General features: G+C 37.8%; 4 protein-coding genes across 4 annotated transcripts; all 4 read left to right on the forward strand.

The window, feature by feature from the left end:
- The first annotated feature begins 2,238 nt into the window (after positions 1–2,238).
- On the forward strand, positions 2,239–4,922 carry LOC139613804 (chemerin-like receptor 1). Its single transcript, XM_071470713.1, has 2 exons — positions 2,239–2,483; positions 2,813–4,922. The coding sequence occupies exon 2, from the start codon at positions 2,826–2,828 to the stop codon at positions 3,870–3,872; it is 1,047 nt and encodes a 348-aa protein (XP_071326814.1). The 5' UTR covers positions 2,239–2,483; positions 2,813–2,825; the 3' UTR covers positions 3,873–4,922.
- A 3,878-nt stretch (positions 4,923–8,800) lies between these two features.
- LOC139613803 (chemerin-like receptor 1) lies at positions 8,801–11,821 on the forward strand. Its single transcript, XM_071470711.1, has one exon. It carries the CDS (start codon positions 9,906–9,908, stop codon positions 10,989–10,991), a length of 1,086 nt encoding a protein of 361 aa, XP_071326812.1. The 5' UTR covers positions 8,801–9,905; the 3' UTR covers positions 10,992–11,821.
- An 807-nt stretch (positions 11,822–12,628) lies between these two features.
- LOC139613801 (chemerin-like receptor 1) lies at positions 12,629–15,446 on the forward strand. The gene is made up of 3 exons (XM_071470710.1): positions 12,629–12,658; positions 12,933–15,146; positions 15,181–15,446. The coding sequence occupies exon 2, from the start codon at positions 12,948–12,950 to the stop codon at positions 14,037–14,039; it is 1,092 nt and encodes a 363-aa protein (XP_071326811.1). The 5' UTR covers positions 12,629–12,658; positions 12,933–12,947; the 3' UTR covers positions 14,040–15,146; positions 15,181–15,446.
- Positions 15,447–18,517: 3,071 nt separating this feature from the next.
- On the forward strand, positions 18,518–20,576 carry LOC139613805 (chemerin-like receptor 1). The gene is made up of 2 exons (XM_071470714.1): positions 18,518–18,990; positions 19,249–20,576. Exon 2 carries the CDS (start codon positions 19,262–19,264, stop codon positions 20,279–20,281), a length of 1,020 nt encoding a protein of 339 aa, XP_071326815.1. The 5' UTR covers positions 18,518–18,990; positions 19,249–19,261; the 3' UTR covers positions 20,282–20,576.
- The last annotated feature ends 3,918 nt before the right edge of the window (positions 20,577–24,494 follow it).

The following is a 24,494-nucleotide window of genomic DNA, read 5'->3' on the forward strand; positions in this document are numbered from 1 at the left end:
ATTTGAAATGTGAAATGGTTTGGACAGTTTAAGGGGGGAAAACATATGAAATGTGTAGGGCCTTCTGTATAATTTTACAATCTAATTTTGTTTATGAAAAGTATAATAAGATACTGTGAGTCAATGCTTGCTTAACTAACAAGTTGTTTCTCAGCAAAAAAAATAGCAGTTGCACCTCATATTTTTTTCTAAATTTCAGAGGAAATCTATATAACAGTTGAAAAGAGAAAGGAACATGTAGATAGCAGAGACTTGTGAAAGTTACTCAATACCAATGTGAGGCTAACATGTTAGACAAAGATATGTTCCTTTTTCAGATCTCTTTTGCTTGGATCTACAAAGGCAGCATATTCTATGTGTCAAATGTACACAGGTAAAGAGGGAGCAGCCGACAGAGCCACTTATTAACCATCAATTAATGTCAAATGCTGCAGATACCGTACGTGTTCAGATGTCGGTTCAATGCATGGAAGAGAAATGACACTCTAGTCTACATCAAGCGAATATGAGCTTAATCCACATGATGTAGCAGGATCATTGGGAGACATGAGAAGTCACAGCACCAGTTCTTTCTCAGTAGTTCAGGTATTCATGTAGGTTGAGGTTCAAGAATTCACTTCACACCTACTATTTTTTTTAAAAAGTGGTCTTCTGGGGACACCTCAGTGGCTCACCTGGTAGCGCGCATACCAAGGCTTAGTCCTAACCGCAGCGGCCTGGGGTTTGAATGCGACCCGCGGCCCTTTGCTGCATGTTATCCCCTCTCTCTCTCCAATCTTTCCTGTCTCACTCTCACTGTACCTATATATAAAGGCATAAAAAGCCAGAAAAAACAAAAGTGGTCTTCAATTTGAGGGTCAGTTTTTTAAGAGATTATAACTTATGACATACATTTTAGGAACTCGTGCTAAAACTGGAATTTGTTACGCGAGGCAGGTTTTTTTTCCAAGAATTGCTTTGTGTTATATGAGGTCCCACCTCAGTGTGATGGCGACTTGACACAGACGCTATGAGTCTTCAGGATACACAGCTTTTATTAACCTGTCAGAGTTTTTCACCAAGTTACTTCTGCTGTGGACACATCCTCATCAGACTGACAAACTTCAACAAAAGTAATGTTCTTATGTGTAATGTTTTGAATTTGCATGAATTTGAGATTAATGCAAAAGGATTGCAATGCAAAATTAGATAATCAGTATAAACTTAACTACAATGGCAAACTTCCCTAGAATTTCCAAAGCCATTCATTAAAATTACAGTATAAGGCAAAGAGTATCTGCTACAGATACCTTGCTGCTTTTCTAAGTGAAAATAAATATAAATCATATCAAATATATAAGATAATAAAATAAGTAAAAAATATTTGTATATAGAAGCACAGTTCAGATATAATCGTGTTGTTGTTATTGTTGTTGTTGTTCTTGAGGTCTAGGAAGAATAGAAAAAAATATTTATTATTTATGTTGCTATTTCAGCCTGCTTTCAAGGATAGAGAATAGTAATACAACAGATTTATATGGTGGAAATGGCTCTTTGTATGACGACTACAAGGATGAGCATGCTGAACTGACAAAGTCTCTTAACATCATGTCTATCATTGTTTACTGCCTGGCCTTCGTTCTCGGTGTGCTGGGCTCCGTATCATATCATGGTTCTAATTGAGATGGTTAATCACACGGAAAATCATTCAAGTGAAACATTAAACCATGTCATTGTCATCGGTATCCCTACAGCCACCAGCCTGGCCTTTCTCAACAGCTGCCTGAACCCACTGCTGTGTGTGTTCATGGGCCAAGATTTCAAAGATAAAGTCTGCAAAAATAAGCAGTTGCACCACGTATTTTTTTCTAAATTTCGGAGGAAATCTGATGAGGAGTGCAAAAGAGGAAGGAACATGTAGATAGCAGAGAGTTGTGAAAGTCACTATACCAAAGTGAGTGTCTTCAGTCTTCAGATCTCTGAAGCAGGAACATATTCTATGTGTCAAATGTACACAGGTAAAGAGGGAGCAGCCTCCAAAACTGCTTATTAACCATCAATTAATGTCAAATGCTTCAAATAACGTACATGTTCAGATGACATTACACTCTAGTTAACATTAAGTAAATATGAGCTAAACCCACATGATGTGGCGAGATCACTGGTGGACAGAATTCACTTTACACCTAATACTTTTAAAAAGTGGTCTTTAACTCAAGGGTCAGTACAGTTAGGATTTATGAAGTTTTCTTTTCACCAGATCTTAACTTACAAACATTAAACTCATTCATTTTAGGAAATTGCAGCTGGAATTTGTCAGGAGAAGCAGTGAAAGTGTGTGGGTTTCTTCTTTTGATAAATTGCTGTGTGATACATGAGGTCCCGCCTCAGTTTGATGGTGACTTGACACAAAGGCTATGAGTCCTCATGGTACACAGCTTTTATTAAGCTGAGTTACTTCTGCTGTGGACACATCCTCATCCGAGTGACAAACTTTGAGAAAGGTAGTGTTGTTATATGTTATATTTTGAATTTGCATGAATCTGAGATTTTTAAAAAGTAGATAATCAATGAACAATCCATTTATACTGGTTTTAATTACCATGGGAAATACTTTACCTGGAATTTAACAACACTGCCATTAATTAAAAGGCAAAGATCATCTGCTTCACATACCTTGCTGTTTTTCTAAGTGTAAAATATTTTTATAAAGAAGCACAGTTCAGATATTGTCATCTAATTTGTAGAACATTATGCTCTATTGTGTCAGAAGTTGTTGTTGAGCTCAAGCAAAAATAGAGAAAATATTTATTATTTTTTGTTGCTATTTCAGCCTGCTTTCAAGGATGGAGAAAAGTAATACAACAGAGGATGAGCATGCTGAACTGAGAAAGTCTCTTAACATCATGTCTATCATTGTTTACTGCCTGGCCTTCATTCTCGGTGTGCTGGGGAATGGAGTGGTTATCTGGGTGACTGGGTTCAAGATGAAGAAAACAGTTAACACTGTCTGGTTCCTCAACCTCGCTGTGGCCGACTTCCTCTTCACTGCATTCCTCCCCCTGACTGTGACGTACACAGCCATGGATTTCCACTGGCCTTTTGGCAACTTCATGTGCAAAGTTAACTCCACCATAACAAACCTGAACATGTTTGCCAGTGTCTACATCCTGATGGTGATCAGTGTGGACAGATGTGTGTCTGTGGTGTGGCCTGTCTGGACCCAGAACCACCGAAATGTACGCAAGGCGTCCTTTGTGAGTCTGGGTGTTTGGGTACTGGCTCTGACTCTCAGTGCTCCATACTTCGTCTTTAGAGACACAGATGGTGAAGACTTCATCACCTGCTTCTTCAACTTTTCGCTTTCTGATGATGATGAAACACCATCTGTGATTGAGCTGATACAGTTACGTCACCAGTCCATGAACATCACCCTCTTCCTCATGGGATTTGTTGCTCCCTTCACTGTCATTGTCTCCTGTTATGCTGTGATAATCCATCGTCTCAGGAGGAACCGCACCCTGACCAGCCAGTCCAGTCGTTCCTTTAAGATCATTGCTGCTGTTATTATCACTTTTTTCCTTTGCTGGGTTCCCTTTCACATCATGTGTCTGATAGAGTTGATTTATTTCACAACTAATCAAAGTGAAACATTAGGCTATGTCCTTAATATTGGTTTTCCTATAGCCACCAGCCTGGCCTTTCTCAACAGCTGCCTGAACCCAGTGCTGTATGTGTTCATGGGCAAAGATTTCAAGGATAAAGTTCGCAAATCCATCCTGACTATTTTGGAAACAGCCTTCCAGGAGGATAGGACACGCTCTCACTCTTACTCAAACTCAATGGTCACCAGTCGGACTAAAGAGAAGTCAGTCTCTGACACTGAGGTATGAGGTTACCCATGTTGTGAATAACAATAACAACAAATTATGAAGTAATATATCATATGGTTTTCTTAACTTTTATGTTTCTTAACCCATAGATAACATAAAGTAAAGCCACAGAAAAACAGACACTTCTTCTTTGTATCACTATGGTCATTAATACTGTACTCACACAAACTTGTATATAAAGGCTTATTCTATGTGTGGTGGACTCAGGTCCATCTCAGACCAAGACTCCAAACATCAGGGGAAAGAAAGACAGGAGCACAATGATTTTCAGTCTTCAGTTGTTTACATTATGCTTTACAGCATATAAGAAGTATTTCTTCTTATTATTATTTTGGATAGGCTTTTTGTCCTAAAGTCATCAATTAACAGTAGCATTCACAATTTGTCCTATTGTTCTGATGAGTTCAGTTAATTAACATTCATGATAAATGTGTTTCTTTGTTTATTTGTTTGATTCTTTGTATTTTTTTCATTAATTAGTGAAGTAGTTTGGACATACTGTTTTTTCTGATAACTGAAATGTTGGCCTGAATGTAAGACAAAGCCTCACTTTTTCAAACATATGGATCTCACATATATGAAATATATATATTTCACATGTATCTTGTATTTGTCTTATATTAAATGTGCTATTTTCACATTATTGTTACCTAAATCGTAGATGTAACAGTTGTGTCGTATGAAAAATATTTCAGACTAAAAACTCTTCTCCAGCACATTAAAGGTAGATGCCCTTCATGTGTGTCTCTAAATTTCACGGGAAAGTCTACAAAAGACTGCAAAACAGGATCACAAATAAATATGTTGTATGTTTACAGAAGCAAACAATTAATGTAAAAGTTCTAAGTCTGAGGCATGGTTAAATACTTAATGCCCCTCCCACACTGCAGTAGTATCTGGCTACATTGTTCAACTCAAGTAGGTAGGCCATCATTTATCTCAAAAGACAGATGCGCCACCTGGTGGCCGCAGGTGTAAATACCATGTGTTTATTTTTGGTCTTTCTTCTTTGAGGGGACACTTAGACTCATGGCCTCAGTATTACTAGAATCCCGGCTATGGCCCTGCTTGAAAATCTGTTTTTTACAGAACAGTCTCAGACAAATCTGTATCTTCTAAACAAAGTGAGTGAGCCCTGTTTGTTTTTATCATTAATGATTCATTTCACAATGAAGTTTAAAGCAAGGCATGATGTTACATGATGCTATTGAAACCAGTTATGTAATTACTTGCATAGGAATTGTTTGAGAATTTTCAATCAAGATTTAGAGCCCATCATAGCACAGAAACAGCTCTGGTTAAAGTTACCAATGATCTCCTCATGGCCTTAGACAATGGGCTATTAGATCTTTGTGCTGCATTTGATACCATTGATGACAAGATCTTACTACAGAGACTGGAACATGTCATTGCCAATAAACAAACTGCACCAGGCTGGTTTAAATCATACTTATCAAATAGATACCAGTGTGTTCATGTTAATAATGGCTCTTCCACACACATAAAAGTTTGTTATGGAGTTCCTCAGGGTTCTAGGACTGATGCTTTTCACCCCATATTTGCTTCCTTTAGGAAATATTATCAGCAAGCACCACATAAATGTCTATTGTTTCGTAGATACCCAGCTGTATTTATGATGAAGTCAGATGAAACTAATAAGGTAGTCAAACTTTAGGCATGTCCTTAAGACATAAATACCTGGATGACCAGCAACTTTTTACTTCTAAAGTTAGACAAAACTGACATTTCACTCAAAAGCCTCACATACAGACAGCTTTCTTCCACCTGTGCAATATTGAGAAAATTAGAAACATCCTTTCTCAAAAGGATGCTGAAAACTACTCCATGCATTTGTTACTTCTAGACTGCCCTAATGTAATTCATTATTATCATGATCTCCTTTAACTCCGTGAAAAGCCTCCAGCTGATTCAAAATGCTGCAACATGAGTACTGACAGGAACTAGGAAGATAGATCGTACCTCTCCCATTAGCTAGGCTCCCTATAAAATCCAGAATAGAATTTAAAATTCTCCTCCTCACCTATGAAAGCTGTAAAGTGCCTTGAGGTAATGTATGTTATGATTTGGCACAATACAAAAATGAATTTGAATTTGAATTTGAATTTGAATTTGAATTTGAATCTTAATTGAATTGAATTGAATTGAATTGAATTGAATTGAATTGAATTGAATTGAATTGAATTGAATTGAATTGAATTGAACTGAATTGAATTGAATTGAATTGAATTGAAACGAAACAACCGCTAACCCTTTCCATCACAGAAACACATCAGATGTATATAGAAAAAAATTGAGCTTAGCTGAGGAAGTCTCTTCACACCATGGCCCTCATTGTTTACTTGTTTACATAGACCACTCTGAAATGCATATTTATACAGTGAACTGAGCACCTGGATGCCATCAGTCTACTTTGTTACTTTCCATTTGGCAGTGAATGACTTTCTATGACCATAGAAAGTTTCTATGACCATAGAAAGTCATTCACTTGCTGGTTTGATAAACATTTATGTTTTTTGACTTTCTGATATGACAGGCTGCTCTAGTCTAATCAGTAATCCTGGAAGTTACAATGATCTTATATGTTTATGTTTGTAATGTAGCAGCTGTATGATTTACCTGGCTTAAGGTGTCCATTACTCCTTAACTGTCAGACAACATAACAGAAGACTGGAATAGCACACACATTTTATATGTAAGACTGTGGATATGAATACTGTCAGATGTAACATGGACTTGTTTATAAAAGCTTCATTCTAATGTATTTGATTTGATGTTTTATTTGAACAATAAATTTATAATGATGACTGTTATTGCAGTTGTACCCAACCCATTAACACATAATTTCGCAAAAGCTTGTGTCAGGAACTTCCTTCGCTATTATCATATACTAACACATGCTCTAGATATATGTCTGATGTTGATAGACTCTCTAATTATTATTGTAAACTTTTTTCATGATATGAATTGACCAGCAGAGGGAACTACTGTACATATTTAACTACAAAACATCCAGTAATATGCTGCAGGATCAGGTCCTTCTCACACCCAGGGCAGTGAACGTTTGAAGGAAATAAAGTGTATCTTGAGAAGGCACTCAATGATGAGTAGTTTTACATCCTTTCCAATTGTTCTAATATTCTCAACTGTGTAAATCTCATGGTGAATTTCTTAATTTTATCAGGGAAATGGTTTGGACAGTTTAGAATAAAACAAAATGTATAGGGCCTTCTGAATAATTTTACAATCTAATTTTGTTTATGAAAAGTAAAATAAAATACTGTGAGACTGTGCTTGCTTCTCAGAGTTGTTTCTCTGCTAAAAATAGCAGTTGCACCTCATATTTGTTTTAAAAATTTAAGAAGAAATCTGATTAAGAGTGCAAAAGAGGAAAGAACATGTAGACAGAGACTTATGAAAATTACTCAATACCAATGTGATGACAATATGTTAGACAAAGATATGTTCCTGCTTCAGATCTCTTTGCTTGGATCTACAAAGGCAGCATATTCTAAGTGTCAAATGTACACAGATAAAGAGGGAGCAGCCGACAGAGACACTTATTAACCATCAATTAATGTAAAACGCTACAAATTCCATACGTGTTCAGATGTTGGTTCAAACAATAACAAAGAGAAATGACACTCTAGTCTACATCAAGCAAATATGAGCTTAATCCACATGATGTAGCAGGATCATTGGGAGACATGAGAAGTCACAGCACCAGTTCTTTCTCAGTAGTTCAGGTATTCATGTAGGTTGAGGAAGAATTCGAGGGTCAGTGCAGTTATCTGATCTGATGTGTTAGGTTTTACTTTTCAACAAATCTTAACTTATAAACATTACATTAATTAATTTTAGGGAATTGAAGTTCAACTGGATTTCATTATAAAAAGCGTGTGTGTGTGTGTGTGTGTGTGTGTGTGTGTGTGTGTGTGTGTGTGTCTGTGTGTGTGTGTGTGTGTGTGTGTGTGTGTGTGTGTGTGTGTGTGTGTGTGTGTGTGTGTGTGTGTGTGTGTGTGCGTGTGCGTGTGTGTGTGAGTGTGTGTGTGTGTTTTTGTTTTGTTTTTTTCGTTTGTTTTCCATGAATTGCTTCATGTTATGTTTGGTCCCACCTCAGTGTGGTGGTGACTTGAAGAGGCTATGAGTCTTCAGGACACACAGCCTTTATTACGCTGTCAGAGTTTGACCAAGTTACTTCTGCTGTGGACACATCCTCATCTGACTGACAAACTTTAACAAAGGTAAAGTTGTTATGTGTAATATTTTGAATTTGCATGAATTTGAGATTAATCTAAAGGGGTAGGATTGAAAAATATCAGACATTAAAGACATCTGATGTTTGTTTTAACAAATGTGACAAGTACCGTCACTGGAATTTAACAACACAAGCATTCATCAAAAAGATGAGGTAAAAGTATGTGCTACTTTTCAGATAGTTTGCGGCTTTTCTAGGTGGACAAATATTTTAATAATAATAATTATTATTATTATTGTAAACCTTCTTCATCATATGAATTGACCAGCAGAGAACACTGGTGTGCATATTTAACTACAAAACATCCAGTAATATGCTGCAGGATCAGGTCCTTCTCAGTCCCAGGGCAGTGAATGTTTGAAGGAAATAAAGTGTATCTTGAGAAGGCTCTTCGTGCCAAGGTCAATCAATGATGAGTAGTTTTATATCCTTTCCTATTGTTCTACTACTCTCAAGTGTGTAAATCTTATGGTAAATTTCTTAATTTTATCAGTGAAATGGTTTGGACAGTTTAGAATAAAACACATGATTTGTGTAGGCTCAAAGGGCAGCACGTTGTTGGAGTGGTTAGCACTGTCGCCTGTGATAGACAGGGCTGACAGCCTGCCCTGGCGATCTGTCCAGGGTGTAACCTGTCCTCGCCCAAGCTGGGATTGGCTCCAGCCCACCTGTGACCCAGTTCAGATAAGTGATATAGAATATGGATGGATGTGTAGGGCATTCTATATAATTTTACAATCAAATTTTGTTTGTGAAAAGTATAATAAAATACTGCAAGTCTGTGCTTGCTTAACCGACAAGTTGTTTCTCTGCTAAAAATAGCAGTTGAACCTCATATTTTTTCTAAATTTCAGAGGAAATCTGATAAAGAGTGCAAAGGAGGAAGGAACATGTAGATAGCAGAGAGTTTTGTTAGGTACTCAATACCAAAGTGAGGCTAATATGTTAGACAAGGATATGTTCCTGCTTCAGATTTGTTTTCAATTAATGTCAAATACTGTAAATACAGTACATGCTCAGATGACATTACACTCTAGTTAACATCAAGCAAATATGAGCTAAACCCACATGATCAGGATCAGGATCATTGGTGGACAGAATTCACTTTACACCTAATACTCTTTTAAAGTGGTCTTTAACTCAAGGGTCAGTACAGTTAGGATTCATTAAGTTTTTCTTTTCACCAGATCTTAACTTACAAACATTAAATTTGTTCATTTTAGGAAATTGCAGCTGGAATTTGTCAGAAGAAGCAGTGAAAGTGTGTGTGTTTCTTCTTTTGATAAATTGCTGTGTGATACATGAGGTCCCGCCCTGACTTGACACAAAGGCTATGAGTCCTCATGACACACAGCTTTTATTAAGCTGAGTTACTTCTGTTGTGGACACATCCTCATCCGAGTGACAAACTTTGAGAAAGGTAGTGCTGTTATATGTTATATTTTGAATTTGCATGAATCTGAGATTTTAAAAAGTAGATAATTCATGTAAACAACCAATAGTGGTTTTAATTACAATGGCAAATGCCTTACCTGGAATTTAACAACACTGCCATTAATTAGAATTATAATGTAAAGATCATCTGCTTCACATACCTTGCTGTTTTTGTAAGTGTGAAAATATTTTTATAAAGAAGCACAGTTCAAATTATTTGTAGAAAATTATGCTCTGTTGTGTCAGAAGCTGTTGCTGTTGAGCTCAGGGAAAAATAGAAAATATTCATTATTTTTTGTTGCTATTTCAGCCTGCTTTCAAGGATGGAGAATAGTAATACAACAGATTTATATGGTGGAAATGGCTCTTTGTATGACGACTACAAGGATGAGCATGCTGAACTGAGAAAGTCTCTTAACATCATGTCTATCATTGTTTACTGCCTGGCCTTCATTTTTGGTGTGCTGGGGAATGGAGTGGTTATCTGGGTGACCGGGTTCAAGATGAAGAAAACCGTTAACACTGTCTGGTTCCTCAACCTCGCTGTGGCCGACTTCCTCTTCACTGCATTCCTCCCCCTGACTGTGACGTACACAGCCATGGATTTCCACTGGCCTTTTGGCAACTTCATGTGCAAACTTAACTCCACCATAACCACCCTGAACATGTTTGCCAGTGTCTACATCCTGATGGTGATCAGTGTGGACAGATGTGTGACTGTGGTGTGGCCTGTCTGGACCCAGAACCACCGAAATGTACGCAAGGCGTCCTTTGTGAGTCTGGGTGTTTGGGTACTGGCTCTGACTCTCAGTGCTCCATACTTCGTCTTTAGAGACACAGATGGTGAAGACTTCATCACCTGCTTCTTCAACTTTTCGCTTTCTGATGATGATGAAACACCATCTGTGAAAGAGCTGGAACAGTTACGTCACCAGTCCATGAACATCACCCTCTTCCTCATGGGATTTGTTGCTCCCTTCACTGTCATTGTCTCCTGTTATGCTGTGATAATCCATCGTCTCAGGAGGAACCGCACCCTGACCAGCCAGTCCAGTCGTTCCTTTAAGATCATTGCTGCTGTTATTATCACTTTTTTCCTTTGCTGGGTTCCCTTTCACATCATGTGTCTGATAGAGTTGATTTATTTCACAACTAATCAAAGTGAAACATTAGGCTATGTCCTTAGTATTGGTTTTCCTATAGCCACCAGCCTGGCCTTTCTCAACAGCTGCCTGAACCCAGTGCTGTATGTGTTCATGGGCAAAGATTTCAAGAATAAAGTTCGCAAATCCATCCTGACTATTTTGGAAACAGCCTTCCAGGAGGAGAAAACACGCTCTCACTCTTACTCAAACTCAATGGTCACCAGTCGGACTAAAGAGAAGTCAGTCTCTGACACTGAGGTATAAGGTTACCCATGATGTGAATAACAACTAATTATGAAGTAGTTGTAATATGGTTTTCTTAACTTTTATGTTTCTTAACCCATAGATAACATAAAGTAAAGCCACAGAAAAACAGACACTTCTTCTTTGTATCACTGTGGTTATTAATACTGTGATATGTCACACAAACTTGTATATAAAGGCTTATTCTATGTGTGGTGGACTCAGGTCCATCTCAGACCAAGACTCCAAACATCAGGGGAAAGAAAGACAGGAGCACAATGATTTTCAGTCTTCAGTTGTTTACATTATGTTTTACAGCATGTAGGAAGTTAATAACTCATCAGTCCATTATAATTAGATATGTACATTTTGGATAGGCTTTTTGTCCTAAAGTCATCAATTAACAGTAGCATTCACAATATGTCCTATTGTTCTGATGAGTTCAGTTAATTAACATTCATGATAAATGTGTTTCTTTGTTTATTTGTTTGATTGTTTGTATTTTTTTTCATTAATTAGTGAAGTAGTTTGGACATACTGTTTTTTTCTGATAGCTGAAATGTTGGCCTGAATGTAAGATAAAGCCTCACTTTTTCAAACATATGGATCTCACATATATGAAATATATGTATTTCACATGTATCTTGTATTTGTCTTACATTAAATGTACTATTTTCACATTATTGTTACCTAAACCGTAGATGTAACAGTTGTGTCCATTACTCTTTAACTGTCAGACAGAAAAATAGAATAGCACACTTATTTTATATGTAAGACTGTGGATATGAATACTTTGAGATGTGACATGGACCTGTTTATAAAAGCTTGATTCTAATGTATTTGATTTGATGTTTTATTTGAATAATAAATGATGATGATGACTGTTATTGCAGTTGTACCCACCAACACCACATAATTTCACAAAAGCTTGTGTCTGGAACTTCCTTCTCTATTATCATATACTAACACATGCTCTAGATATACATCTAATGTTGATAGTCTTTCTAATTATTATTGTAAACTTTTTTATGATATGAATTGACCAGCAGAGGGAACTACTGTACATATTTAAATACAAAACATCCAGTAATATGCTGCAGGATCATGTACTTCTCAGACCCAGGACAGTGAATGTTTGAAGGAAATGAATTGTATCTTGAGAAGGCTTTTTGTGCCAAAGTCACTCCAGATGAGTAGTTTTACATCCTTTCCTATTGTTCTAATACTCTCAACTGTGCAAATCTTGGTGTGACTCATAGCCGAATGGTTAGTGTACATACCACGTGAGCGCAAATGCTCTAGGTAGGTGAGTCGCCGGTTTGACTCCCGACTGGCCCGACTCTTTCCTGCATGTCATTCACCTCTCCCTGCCCTTTTCCTGTCAATCTCCTTTGTCCTATCAAATAAAGGCAGAAAAGCCTAAAAAGCCGGTTTGGACAGTTTAGAATAAAACGTTAGGGCCTTCTATATCATTTTACAGCCTAATTTTGTTTAATAAAATACTGCCAGTAGTGTTTGGGAAACTGAAAACAGCAGTTGCACATCACGTCTTTCTAAATTTCACACGAAGTCTGAGTGCAACACAGGAAGACTTGTGAAAGTTACCTAATACCAATGTGATGATAATATGTACCAGACTTACATCTGCTTTAGATACATCCTCATCCGATTGAAGTACTTTGAGAAAGGTAATGTTGTTATGTGTTATCCTTTGAATTTGCATAAATTTAAGATTAATCCAGCGGGACTGAATTGAAAAAAATAAGACAATAAAGACATCTGATGTTACCTTACTGCTTTTCTAAGTGTATAAATATTTTTATAAAGATGCACATTTTAGCTACTGTCATCTGATAAACTGATATGTTTAGAAAAATGATGTTCTGTTGCATCAGAAGTTGTTGCTGTTGAGCTTGTTGAGGAGAACAGAAGAAAAATTTATTTTTCATGTTTCTATCACAGGCTGCTCTCAAGACAATGATAAAGAAAAGTAATTCAACAGAATTATATGGTGGACCTGCCTCTTTGTTTGGTAACCATTTCAAGGATGAGCATGCTGAACTGAAAAAGTCTCTCCATATCATGTCTATCATTATTTACTGCCTGGCCTTCATTCTGGGTGTGCCGGGGAATGGAGTGGTTATCTGGGTGACCGGGTTCAAGATGAAGAAAACAGTTAAAACAGTTTGGTTCCTCAACCTTGCTGTGGCCGACTTCCTCGTAACAGTATGCCTGCCCCTGTCTGTGATTTCCCTAGCCATGAATTTCCACTGGCCTTTTGGCAACTTCATGTGCAAATTTAACATCACTATAACTTTTCTGACCATGTTTGCCAGTGTCTACATCCTGATGGTGATCAGTGTGGACAGATGTGTGTCTGTGGTGTGGCCTGTCTGGACCCAGAACCACCGAAATGTACGCAAGGCGTCCTATGTGAGTCTGGGTGTTTGGGTACTGGCTCTGACTCTCAGTTCTCCATACTTGGCCTTCAAGGACACTGCACCATATAGTGAAGACCTTATCAACTGCTTCAACAACTTTTCCCTTTCTGATGATGAATCACCATCTGTGAAAGAGCTGGAACAGTTACGTCTTCAGGCCATGACCATGATCTACCTTTTCCTGGGATTTGTTGTTCCCTTCACTGTCATTGTCTCCTGTTATGCTGTGATAATCCATCGTCTCAGGAGGAACCGCACCCTGGCCAGCAAATCAAGTCGGTCTTTCAAGATCATCGCTGCCATTATCATCACTTTTTTCCTGTGCTGGGCTCCTTATCACATCATGCGTCTAATTCAGTTGGTTCATTTGACAAGTACTAATCAAAATGAAACACTAGGCTATGTCCTCACTATTGGTGCCCCTATAGCCACCAGCCTGGCCTTTCTCAATAGCTGTCTGAACCCACTGCTGTATGTGTTCATGGGCCAAGATTTCAAGGATAAAGTCCGCAAATCCATCCTGACTGTATTGGAAATAGCCTTCCAGGAGGAGAATACACACTCTCACTCAGACTCAATGGTTACCAGTCCGAGTAAAGAGAAGTCCATTTCTGATGCCAAGGTATAAGGTTGCCCATGATATGAAAATAATTGTCATGCAAATGTATGAAAATAGCAGTTTGGTTTCCTTTACTTTTCTTTTTGGCTGGACCACAACAGCGGAGCCAGCCCTACAACCTACAACCTAGAATGTCCCCAGCTGACTGGCTGACTGGCTGATATTTCCACCACTGGTCAGCTTAGTGCCATGTCACCCAGTTGGTGTTTCTGGTGCAAACAGGTTCTATTAGCAGGGTGTTTATAGCCTGCAGTGTTGCTAACTTAGTCCATTGTCACTACATTTAGAGATTTTTCAAACAAACTGCCGATAAACCTGGTACATGACTGGACTGTGCATGGACACTGTCCAGGCTCTTAGGGCTACACCTTTTGTTACAAGCAGTCCACCAAGCCACTCTGGTTTCCTGGCTGCCTGGGAACAGCAGGGAAGAGATGGAGCGCTTCCATTACACTGCACCTCACCTCTATTACGGCAAAAAAAACTACTTTCATTACATGTATCAATATTAATAAAGGAGATGGAGGAATAACTAAACATAAGACACACTGAGCAGAGAGAGCAGGAGAGAGGGAGGGAGAGAGTAAAGTCATCAGTAACATGGCTTTGTTTCAACCACTATGACCAATTCTACATATCAAACAGAGGGAGTCAGACATGAACACCTGCCTCTAATAAAAGTCTGGTGTTGGAGATAAATAAGGATAAACTATTGTGGATCCCAGACAGAAGCTGTGATCTGTGTGAGAGACAAATTAAGAAAGATACCCTGTCAGTGTTGATTCTCCCTAGTGGCTCACTTGGTATAGCAAGTTCCTCTTGGTGATTTTGTCAGATAACATTTCAGTTATAAAATCAGGATTTGACCATAAGCGGTCCAGCCATGCTGGGGTTAGTCTTGTTTTGTTTCTTAACAATGCATTTCTCCTTTTTTGTGCCACAGAAAGCCACACAAAGTTGCATATAAAAGTCTGGTCAATGTGTGGTGGACTCAGATGCATCTCAGACTAAGACTCCAAATACCAAAGGAAAGAAAGACAGGAACACAATGATTTTCAGTCTTCAGCTGTTTACACAGCAGTGTTTTACAGTATGTAGGAAGTGGATACCTCATCAGTCATTTATGACTACATACATATATTTTGGGTAGGCTTACAAAGTCATAGCTTTCACATTATGTCCTATTGTTCTGATGAGCTCCATTAAGTAAAATTCATCATAAATGTGTTTGTTGTTTGTTTGTTTCATTTAATCAGTGATATAGTTTGAACATACTGTTTTTTCTGATAACTGAAATGTTTGCCTGAATGTAAGATAAAGCCCCACTTTTTCAAATGTATGTATCCCATATACAGTATATGAAATATATGTGTGTGACATGTATCTTGTATTTGTCTTATATTAAATGTGCTCTTTTCAAACAGATTTAAATTTTTAAACTCTTTTTTAGGGGGAAAAATGCTTAAAACACTTATTCTTACCTAAATCGTAGATGTAACAGTTGTGCCAACCTCTGTATGAAAAATATTTCAAACTAAAAACTCTTCTCCAGCACATTAAAGGTAGATCCCCTATGTATTTCTAAATTTCAGAGGAAATCTGATTAAGACTGCCAAACAGGATCAGAAGTACACAGATTGTATATTTACAGTAAGAAAACAGTTAATCTAGATCTGTGGAATTAACCTAAAATTGTTAATATCAGAATCAGAATCAGAATCAGAATCCGTTTTATTGCCAAGTATGTTTCCACATACAAGGAATTTGTTTTGGTGATTGGTGCAATTGGAGGTTCTTGTAAACAACAGGTTTACACAGTTTTAGTTTCTGCCTGTATGTGGGAATCAGGTGGACCATGACATGGTCAGAGTGGCCCAGTGCAGCCCGGGGGACGGCGTGATAAGCACCACTGATTGTGGTGTAACAGTGGTCCAGAGTGTTCCCCTCTCTGGTCGGGCAATTAACAGACACTCTGTATTTGGGCAGTTTGTGGCTGAGGTTCCCTTTGTTAAAGTCACCAAGGACAATAACTAAGGAGTCCGGGTTGGTCCGCTCCACACACAGTATCTGCTGTGGCCTGTGGTGGGATGTAAACACCGACCAGGATGAATGAAGTGAACTCACGGGGGGAGTAGAAGGGCCTGCAGTTTATGATGAAAGTCTCCAGGTCAGGAGAACAGTGCTGCAGGATCACTGTCACGTCTCTGCACCAGCCAGATATAACCTACATGTTCAACACAGAGTGATTACACTTAACCTCAAGCAAACATGGGCTCGTTCCTTATTATGCGGCAGGATCATTGGTGAACATGAAAAGTCACAGCTTCAGCTCTTTCTCAGGTACTCATCTCAACAACCCACAATTCAAGTCATTTAGTTGCTTAGTGACTTCTACTTTGGAGTTTCCTGCAGGACAGAGACTCTATCATGTGGCATTTGAAGAAGACAGATATGCCCTGGAAAGAAATTGAGTATTGGACTCAACTGTGCAGCTTTTGCAGATGAACTGTTAAGTGAGGCAGGTAACAATGAGAACACTGAGGTCATGTCCTCACTATTTCTTCCGGAAATTTGAGGGTATAAGTATCCTGGGTAGAGTTTGCATTGAAACATGGATGGTATTCTATTATATTTAAATCTTATTACTTTGAGGCCAAAACATAATATAAAACTGTATTTATGACCAGGGGGAATTTTAGCAGATTAAGTAAATAAATGAAGCATTGCCCATTTCAGCAACTGTGGACAAGACTATGAAACAGCATTACAATATTTAGTCCTTCATGTTGGAAATTAAATTTACATGAAATATAATTCAACAGTATAAAATACTGTTCAGACCTCATTAATCATTGATTTTGCTGCATTTGTTTCCTTGTTAGGTGAGCTCAACCAAAATAAACCTTCAAATGATGGCTAAAAATTTTAAGCCTCGCTCACACAGTAGCAGCAGTAGTGATGGACACGGCCATGGATTTCCACTATGTGTAGTAATCAGGTGCTTCTCTGTCTGTTATGTTTATGGCTGTGACACATTAGTTTACATCATGATGGCTTAGTGTTGCATTGAAGCTACTGTATTCCTGTGGTGTATTGGTAACATCCGTCATATCTGATAAAAGCAGTGGTTCAGATCCTATATAGTAAAACAATGCTTCCAGTAAATAGAAGCTACAGTGCCCATACCAAAACCACCACGGCCAGGCAGAGCAGCTGCAGCTATGCTCACATCCAGCGACTGTATATTGTCAGAGCTCAGCTCAGCCTTTTGATAGGAGGAATGAACAATAAATGCACTGTATAAATTGTCACATCACCTTAAATACTTTTGCATTTCTGCACAATAACTTTTGATTTAGTTTGGCACTCCATCATCAATATATATATTTTTGATTTATTGTTAGGACAGGCTGCTCTAGTCTAGTTAGCTTGCAGGTTTATGTTTGTAATGTAGACACTGCATGATTTTCCTGACTTAAGATGCCCATTACTCCTTAACTGTTAGACAACATAACAGAAAACTAGAATACCACACTAATTTTATATGTAAGACTGTGGGTATGAACACTGTGAGATGTGACATGGACCTGTTTATAAAAGCTTCATTCTAATGTATTTGATTTGATGTTTTATTTGAACAATAAATGACATCGATTATGATGACTGTTGTATGCAACCCATTTCACAAAAGCTTGTGTCAGGAACTTCCTTCTCTATTGTCATATACTAACACATGCTCTAGATATATGTCTGATGTTGATAGTCAAACATTCAGTAATATGTTGCAGGATCAGGTCCTTCTCAGACCCAAGGCAGTGAGTGTTTGAAGGAAATAAAGTGTGTCTTGAGAAGGTTTTTTGTGCCAAAGTCACTTAATGATGAGTAGTTTTACATCCTTTCCTATTGTTCTAATACTCTCAACTGTGAAAATTTTATGGTAAATTTCTTAATTTTATCAGTGAAATGGTTTGGACAGTTTACAATAAAACACATGAAGGGCCTAAGGGCAGCATGTTGTTGCATTGGTTAGCGCTGTCACCTCACAGCAAGAAGGTTCTGGGTTTGAACCCAGGGGCCTGTGTGGAGAAAATTAGGTGACTTTAAATTGCCTGCAGGTGTGAATGTGAGTGTGAATGGTTGTTTGTCTCTATATGTCTCTGTGATAGGCAGGGCTGACAGCCTGCCCTGGCGATCTGTCCAGGGTGTAACCTGCTCTCGCCCACTGTCCGCTGGGATTGGCTCCAGCCCACCTGTGACCCAGTTTGGATAAGTGATATAGAATATGGATGGATGTGTAGGGCATTCTATATAATTTTACAATCAAATTTTGTTTGTGAAAAGTATAATAAAATACTGCAAGTCTGTGCTTGTTTAACCGACAAGTTGTTTCTCTGCTAAAAATAGCAGTTGAACCTCATCTGATAAAGAGTGCAAAAGAGGAAGGAACATGTAGATAGCAGAGAGTTTTGTAAGGTACTCAATACCAAAGTGAGGCTAATATGTCAGGCAAAGATATGTTCCTGCTTCAGACGTCTTTTGCTTGGATCTACAAAGGCAGCATATTCTATGTGTCGAATGTACACAGGTAAAGAGGGAGCAGATGACCCACATGATCAGGATCAGGATCATTGGTGGACAGAATTCACTTTACACCTAATATTTTTAAAAAGTGGTCTTTAACTCAAGGGTCAGTACAGTTAGGATTTATGAAGTTTTCTTTTCACCAGATCTTAACTTACAAACATTAAATTTGTTCATTTTAGGAAATTGCAGCTGGAATTTGTCAGGAGAAGCAGTGAAAGTGTGTGGGTTACTTCTTTTGATAAATTGCTGTGTGATACATGAGGTCCCGCCCTGACTTGACACAAAGGCTATGAGTCCTCATGACACACAGCTTTTATTAAGCTGAGTTACTTCTGCTGTGGACACATCCTCATCCGAGTGACAAACTTTGAGAAAGGTAGTGCTGTTATATGTTATATTTTGAATTTGCATGAATCTGAGATTTTTAAAAAGTAGATAATTCATGTAAATAACCAATAGTGGTTTTAATTACAATGGCAAATGCCTTACCTGGAATTTAACAACACTGCCACTGAAGCACAGTTCAGATATTGTCATCTAATTTGTAGAAAATTATGCTCTATTGTGTCAGAAGTTGTTGTTGAGCTCAAGCAAAAATAGAGAAAATATTTATTATTTTTTGTTGCTATTTCAGCCTGCTTTCAAGGATGGAGAAAAGTAATACAACAGATTTATATGGTGGAAATGGCTCTTTGTATGACAACTACGTGGATGAGCATGCCAAGCTGAGAAGGTCTCTCCACATCATGTCTATCATTGGTTACTGCCTGGCCTTCATTTTTGGTGTGCTGGGGAATGGAGTGGTTATCTGGGTGACTGGGTTCAAGATGAAGAAAACCGTTAACACAGTTTGGTTCCTCAACCTCGCTGTGGCCGACTTCCTCTTCACTGCATTCCTCCCCCTGAGTGTGACGTACACGGCCATGAATTTCCACTGGCCTTTTGGCAACTTCATGTGCAAACTTAACTCCACCATAACCAACCTGAACATGTTTGCCAGTGTCTACATCCTGATGGTGATCAGTGTGGACAGATGTGTGTCTGTGGTGTGGCCTGTCTGGGCCCGGAACCACCGAAATGTACGCAAGGCGTCCTTTGTGATTCTGGGTGTTTGGGTACTGGCTCTGACTCTCAGCATTCCATACTTCGTCTTCAGGGACACTGCACCATCATTTTTTAGTGAGGAAATCATCAACTGCTTCAACAACTATGCTCTTACTGATAATTACACATCATCTGTGATTGAGCTGATACAGTTACGTCACCAGTCCATGACCATCACCCGCCTCCTAATGGGATTTGTTGTTCCCTTCCCTGTTATTGTGTCCTCTTATGCTGTGATAATCCATCGTATCAGGAGGTCCCGCACCCTGGCCAGCCAGTCAAGTCGCTCCTTTAAGATCATCGCTGCCATTATGGCCACTTTTTTCCTGTGTTGGGCTCCCTTTTACATCATGTGTCTGATAGAGTTGATTAATTTCACAGGTAATCAAAGTGAAACATTAGACTATGTGATCACTATTGGTTTTCCAATAGCCACCAGCCTGATGTATCTCAACAGTTGCCTCAACCCACTGCTGTATGTGTTCATGGGCCAAGATTTCAAGAATAAAGTCTGCAAATCCATCCTGAATGTGTTGGAGACTGCCTTCCAGGATGAAGAGTGATGCTCTTATACTCACAAAATTTTCAGTCTTCAGCGCAAACTGAAGTACTGTTTGTTATAGCATGTACTGGTTAGGAAGTGGGCAACTAATGAGTCAGTCAAAATTAAGTCTTTACATTTTGGATAGGCGTTTTGTCCCAACCTCACATGTTAACAGTAGCTTTAACATCACATGTCCTATTGTTCTGATGATAATGAAATATATGTATTTCACATGTATCTTGTATTTGTCTTATATTGAATGTGCTATTTTCAAACAGATGTACATTTTCACACTCTTTATTCATGGGGAAAAAATACTTGTGACAACCTATTTAAAAATAAAAAATTCATATCAAAAACTCTTCTCCAGCACATTAAAGGTAGATGCTCTTCATTTGTGTTTCTAAATTTCAAAGGAAATCTAATTAAGACTGTGAAACAGGATCAAAAGTAACATGTTGAACATGTTGTATGTCTATAGAAATGAACATACAGTTGTTATCTTGATCTGTGAAATTAACCTAAAAGTTCTAATATTATGCTTGAAAAAGCCTCACTCACACAGTAACAACATTTGATTAAATTGATCAGCTAGGCTACTGTTGTCTCAGAAGAAGGATGTTCCACCTGGTGGTCACAGATGTAAATATAAACATACTGTACACAAATATACATTAGGTTTATGTACATCTAGGTTGGTCTTTATATCTTAGTGGGAATGGGGAACTTGGATACACCCACGGGTACTGGCTAGTTAGTTATTAGTGTGGGGACAAAACTTGAGGTCCCTGTTTGGCGGATTAAAATTGACAATTCAGGATAATTGATATGGGGTACTTATCTATCTACTTATATTAACTGCAATAGATTTGGCTCTGCTCACTCCCAGTTTGGAGAAAAAGGCAAGAATATGGGCACAGAAGCTGAGCAATGTATTCCGGTGGATGGGGACAGCAGAAAGAATGTATTTTAGCAAATTAAAAAAATGCCCACCTAAAAATAGTTTACATGTATACTATATTTTAATTTTTTTTTTTACAGTTATATCTTGCCATCAAAAAAACGTTTTCATATGACACTACATTATCTCTTGAACATCCATATACCTACACATAAGCACACTTACACTGTGCAATGTAGATCAGCTGTTGGAGTCATAAAGGTCTTTTTGACAGTGAGATAAAGTGGTGAAAATATTCAAAATATAGCATACACTTAAACTGATACTGTTTTTTTAGGTCGGCGTGTTTTTAGGTATGTTTTGTTCTGCTGTCTCTGTCCATAGCAGTACATTGCTCAGCTTCTGGTTTGATCCTACTGGCTGCTTCTCCAACTGGGAGCACTCAGACCAGGACCTACTGCAGAGAATACACTGACAATGGATAATTTCCCTTATACAACCACAGGTCAAATAACCCAAACTATCATTTTAAGACTTGGTTTTAGGGTTAGGGTTAGAATTAGGTTTTGGTTGGGGTTAGGGTAAACTGGGAAATGAGTGAGAATATCCTATTTGTAATTGCACTTTGGGAATAAAAACTAACCAAGAGGGGGGGTAAAACAAAAGTGTACAAAGTTATTGGAATTGAAGAAGATTCACAGATTGGAGGGGGAGGTTCAAATCATACGTAACAAATCAGAAATTAATTCTGTATGTGATATCTGTATTGTATATAGTTGAATAATCCTAATTACAAAATCTGAATCCCACATTCCAAAAAAAACACAGTCCTAACCCTCCAAAGACAGAATCCCAAATTTAGAGAAAATGATCTAATTTATGACCTGCTCAGTGCTTTCAAATGGTAAATTACAATATATTTCCTAATTGCTGCATAGAAAAGCACTAACACAGCACAAAGGTGAAACAATAGACTGAACCAGCTGAAATGAAGTCAAACAAAGACTAAGCACAGGATACAGAACAAAGAACACTCAAGTCATATGTGTCAGCCGCCCAATTTAATTCTTGTGCCTGCTTCCAGGGAGTGCTCCGGCTGCTCTGCAACTCCTTCCAACCGCCCATTGCAAAGCATTGACATCTATTCCAAAACTTGTATTTGATTCTCTAAACTGCAGTATCACAGCTCAGTTGTGGACTAAAATAGTTATTTAACAAAAAGAAACAAACTAAAAAAAACAGTATTTACGTATTTGAGTGCGTTTACATACTTAATTTATCTATTTCGTTCATGTGCCTTTTATGTCTCCGCACTGTCTGCGTTCCTCCATCCTAGTCTCATGAACATGATATCTCAGTAATGTCAGGAAGGGCCAATTACACTTTGGTGGTCAAAGGTCAAGGTAATGATGACCTTACATGGTTTTGTCCTCTTGAATATGATATCGCAAGTCCACCTCGGGACTGTTGTGTAGATTTGGCACAAACATTCACTTGGACTCAAGAATGAACTGATTAGAATTTGATGGTCAAAGTTCAAAGTAACTGTGAGCCCATTAACTCACAAATTCATACATTAATTATGACACAATTTAACAAATGTCTCTATGGAAAGAATGAAGTGATGGCATTTTATATCCAAATGGTCAAAGGTCAACTTTACTGTGACATCATAATGTTCTGCAAAAACACCTCTGGCCATTATTGAATGCTGTAATTCAGGAGGGAGAGATGTGAAAATATTTCCAGCAACCAATATCCATTTAACTGTTCACTTCATATAGAATATTTTGAGTGCATTATCTTCCAGTCAAGACAAGTGATTAGAACATGTCACATGTTTCAATTTGATTAAAATCAGTTTTATGATTGGCTAACTGGTCAGATCTAAAAAACAGATGAACCTCTTAATCACACATTGTAAGGCTGACTCATCGTGATATTGTACAACACGCTGTAGATTTGTGAATATTTTGTGATGCATTTGTGGGATAAAGTATTTTTCAAACTATGACCAAAATCAGACGTTGCAAAGTGTTCACCACTTCCTTTATCAGAACTTCTTTTCCTCCCTGTCACATGATGGTGAATTATATGGCTTCTAATTAAAGTGAAACATTAGACTACGTCACCTGTCATTTCTCAACCGTAGCCCGAACGCACTACTGTATGTGTTCATGGACCAAGACTTAAAGGATAATGTCCATCCTGACTGTACAGGTAACAGCCTTTCATTAAGAGCACATTCCCATACTGAGCCAAAGTCAGTTGACACCAGTGCTGAGGTATAAGGTTGTCCATAACATGAAGAAACAAATTCTGAATCTGTACAAATAATTATAACAAATGTTACTGATTAAAACCTGTTTTAGCTGTTTAAAAAAACAGAAATGATTGATATGTGGTTAAGAGAACCCAATAGAAAAATCAAAAATCAAATCATACTTATTACATTAATTTGTGTACATTCTATTTATTGACATTTGTGCAAAACCAGCAACAAAAATAAGATTTGTTTGACAAATCTATCTCAAATTTATGCTCCTTCTATTTGTATTAGTGTATTACAGATTTTTATTAGGCTGACTTTATTCTTTGCTAAATGTGTCAGCAGAGACAAAAACAACTTAGTTATTTAAATCACATCATTTTACATTCATAAATAAAAAAGCTTGCACATAACCTAAATAAGACAGTCATAATAGTAATTTGACAAGAAACATTATGCCTTTATAGATTATTGTAGACTGTAAAATTTATGAAACAGAATATAGAATCTACAGTGTGAAATATTATTTCTGTAGCACTGCCCAGCTACCCCACTTTTGCCTTGCAACTCAACCCAACTTCCACTACTATCAAGGCATGAGAAAAACTGTACACTGTTCCTCTTTTGGTCTGTGTAGTAATTTTCTCACAGATGCCTGGACGCCATTACCATTGCCTCACTTCCCACCTGCCACATGTGGAGATGTCATAGAAAATGAATCAAATGACCTTTAATTGCTACATATCTACCACATAGGCTACTATGACAAACATATTTGCATATCTTTATTTAATACCTAATAAATACGTATAGTCATTTTGTTTTATTTTGTTTTGGACTTGACATGCTTATATAAATGATTTTCTTCATGATGTTCCTTGACCAGCAGAGAAAGCTGTTTTACATATGGGAAATGGTTTAGTTAGTTGTGATTGTGTTAGTATTCTTCCTAGGATTATTCTGTATTATCAGGATTTGCAATGAATATGTTCATTTTATTTGCAGATTTTATTTTTCTGTTTTTTTTTTTCATCTGCAGCTGTTAATAGATATAGGGTATTA

Source organism: Trachinotus anak, unplaced genomic scaffold, assembly GCF_046630095.1.
Source record: "Trachinotus anak isolate AG129_WGS33_773 ecotype Australia unplaced genomic scaffold, CSIRO_AGI_Tana_v1 ptg000032l, whole genome shotgun sequence".
Taxonomy (NCBI): Eukaryota; Metazoa; Chordata; class Actinopteri; order Carangiformes; family Carangidae; genus Trachinotus; species Trachinotus anak.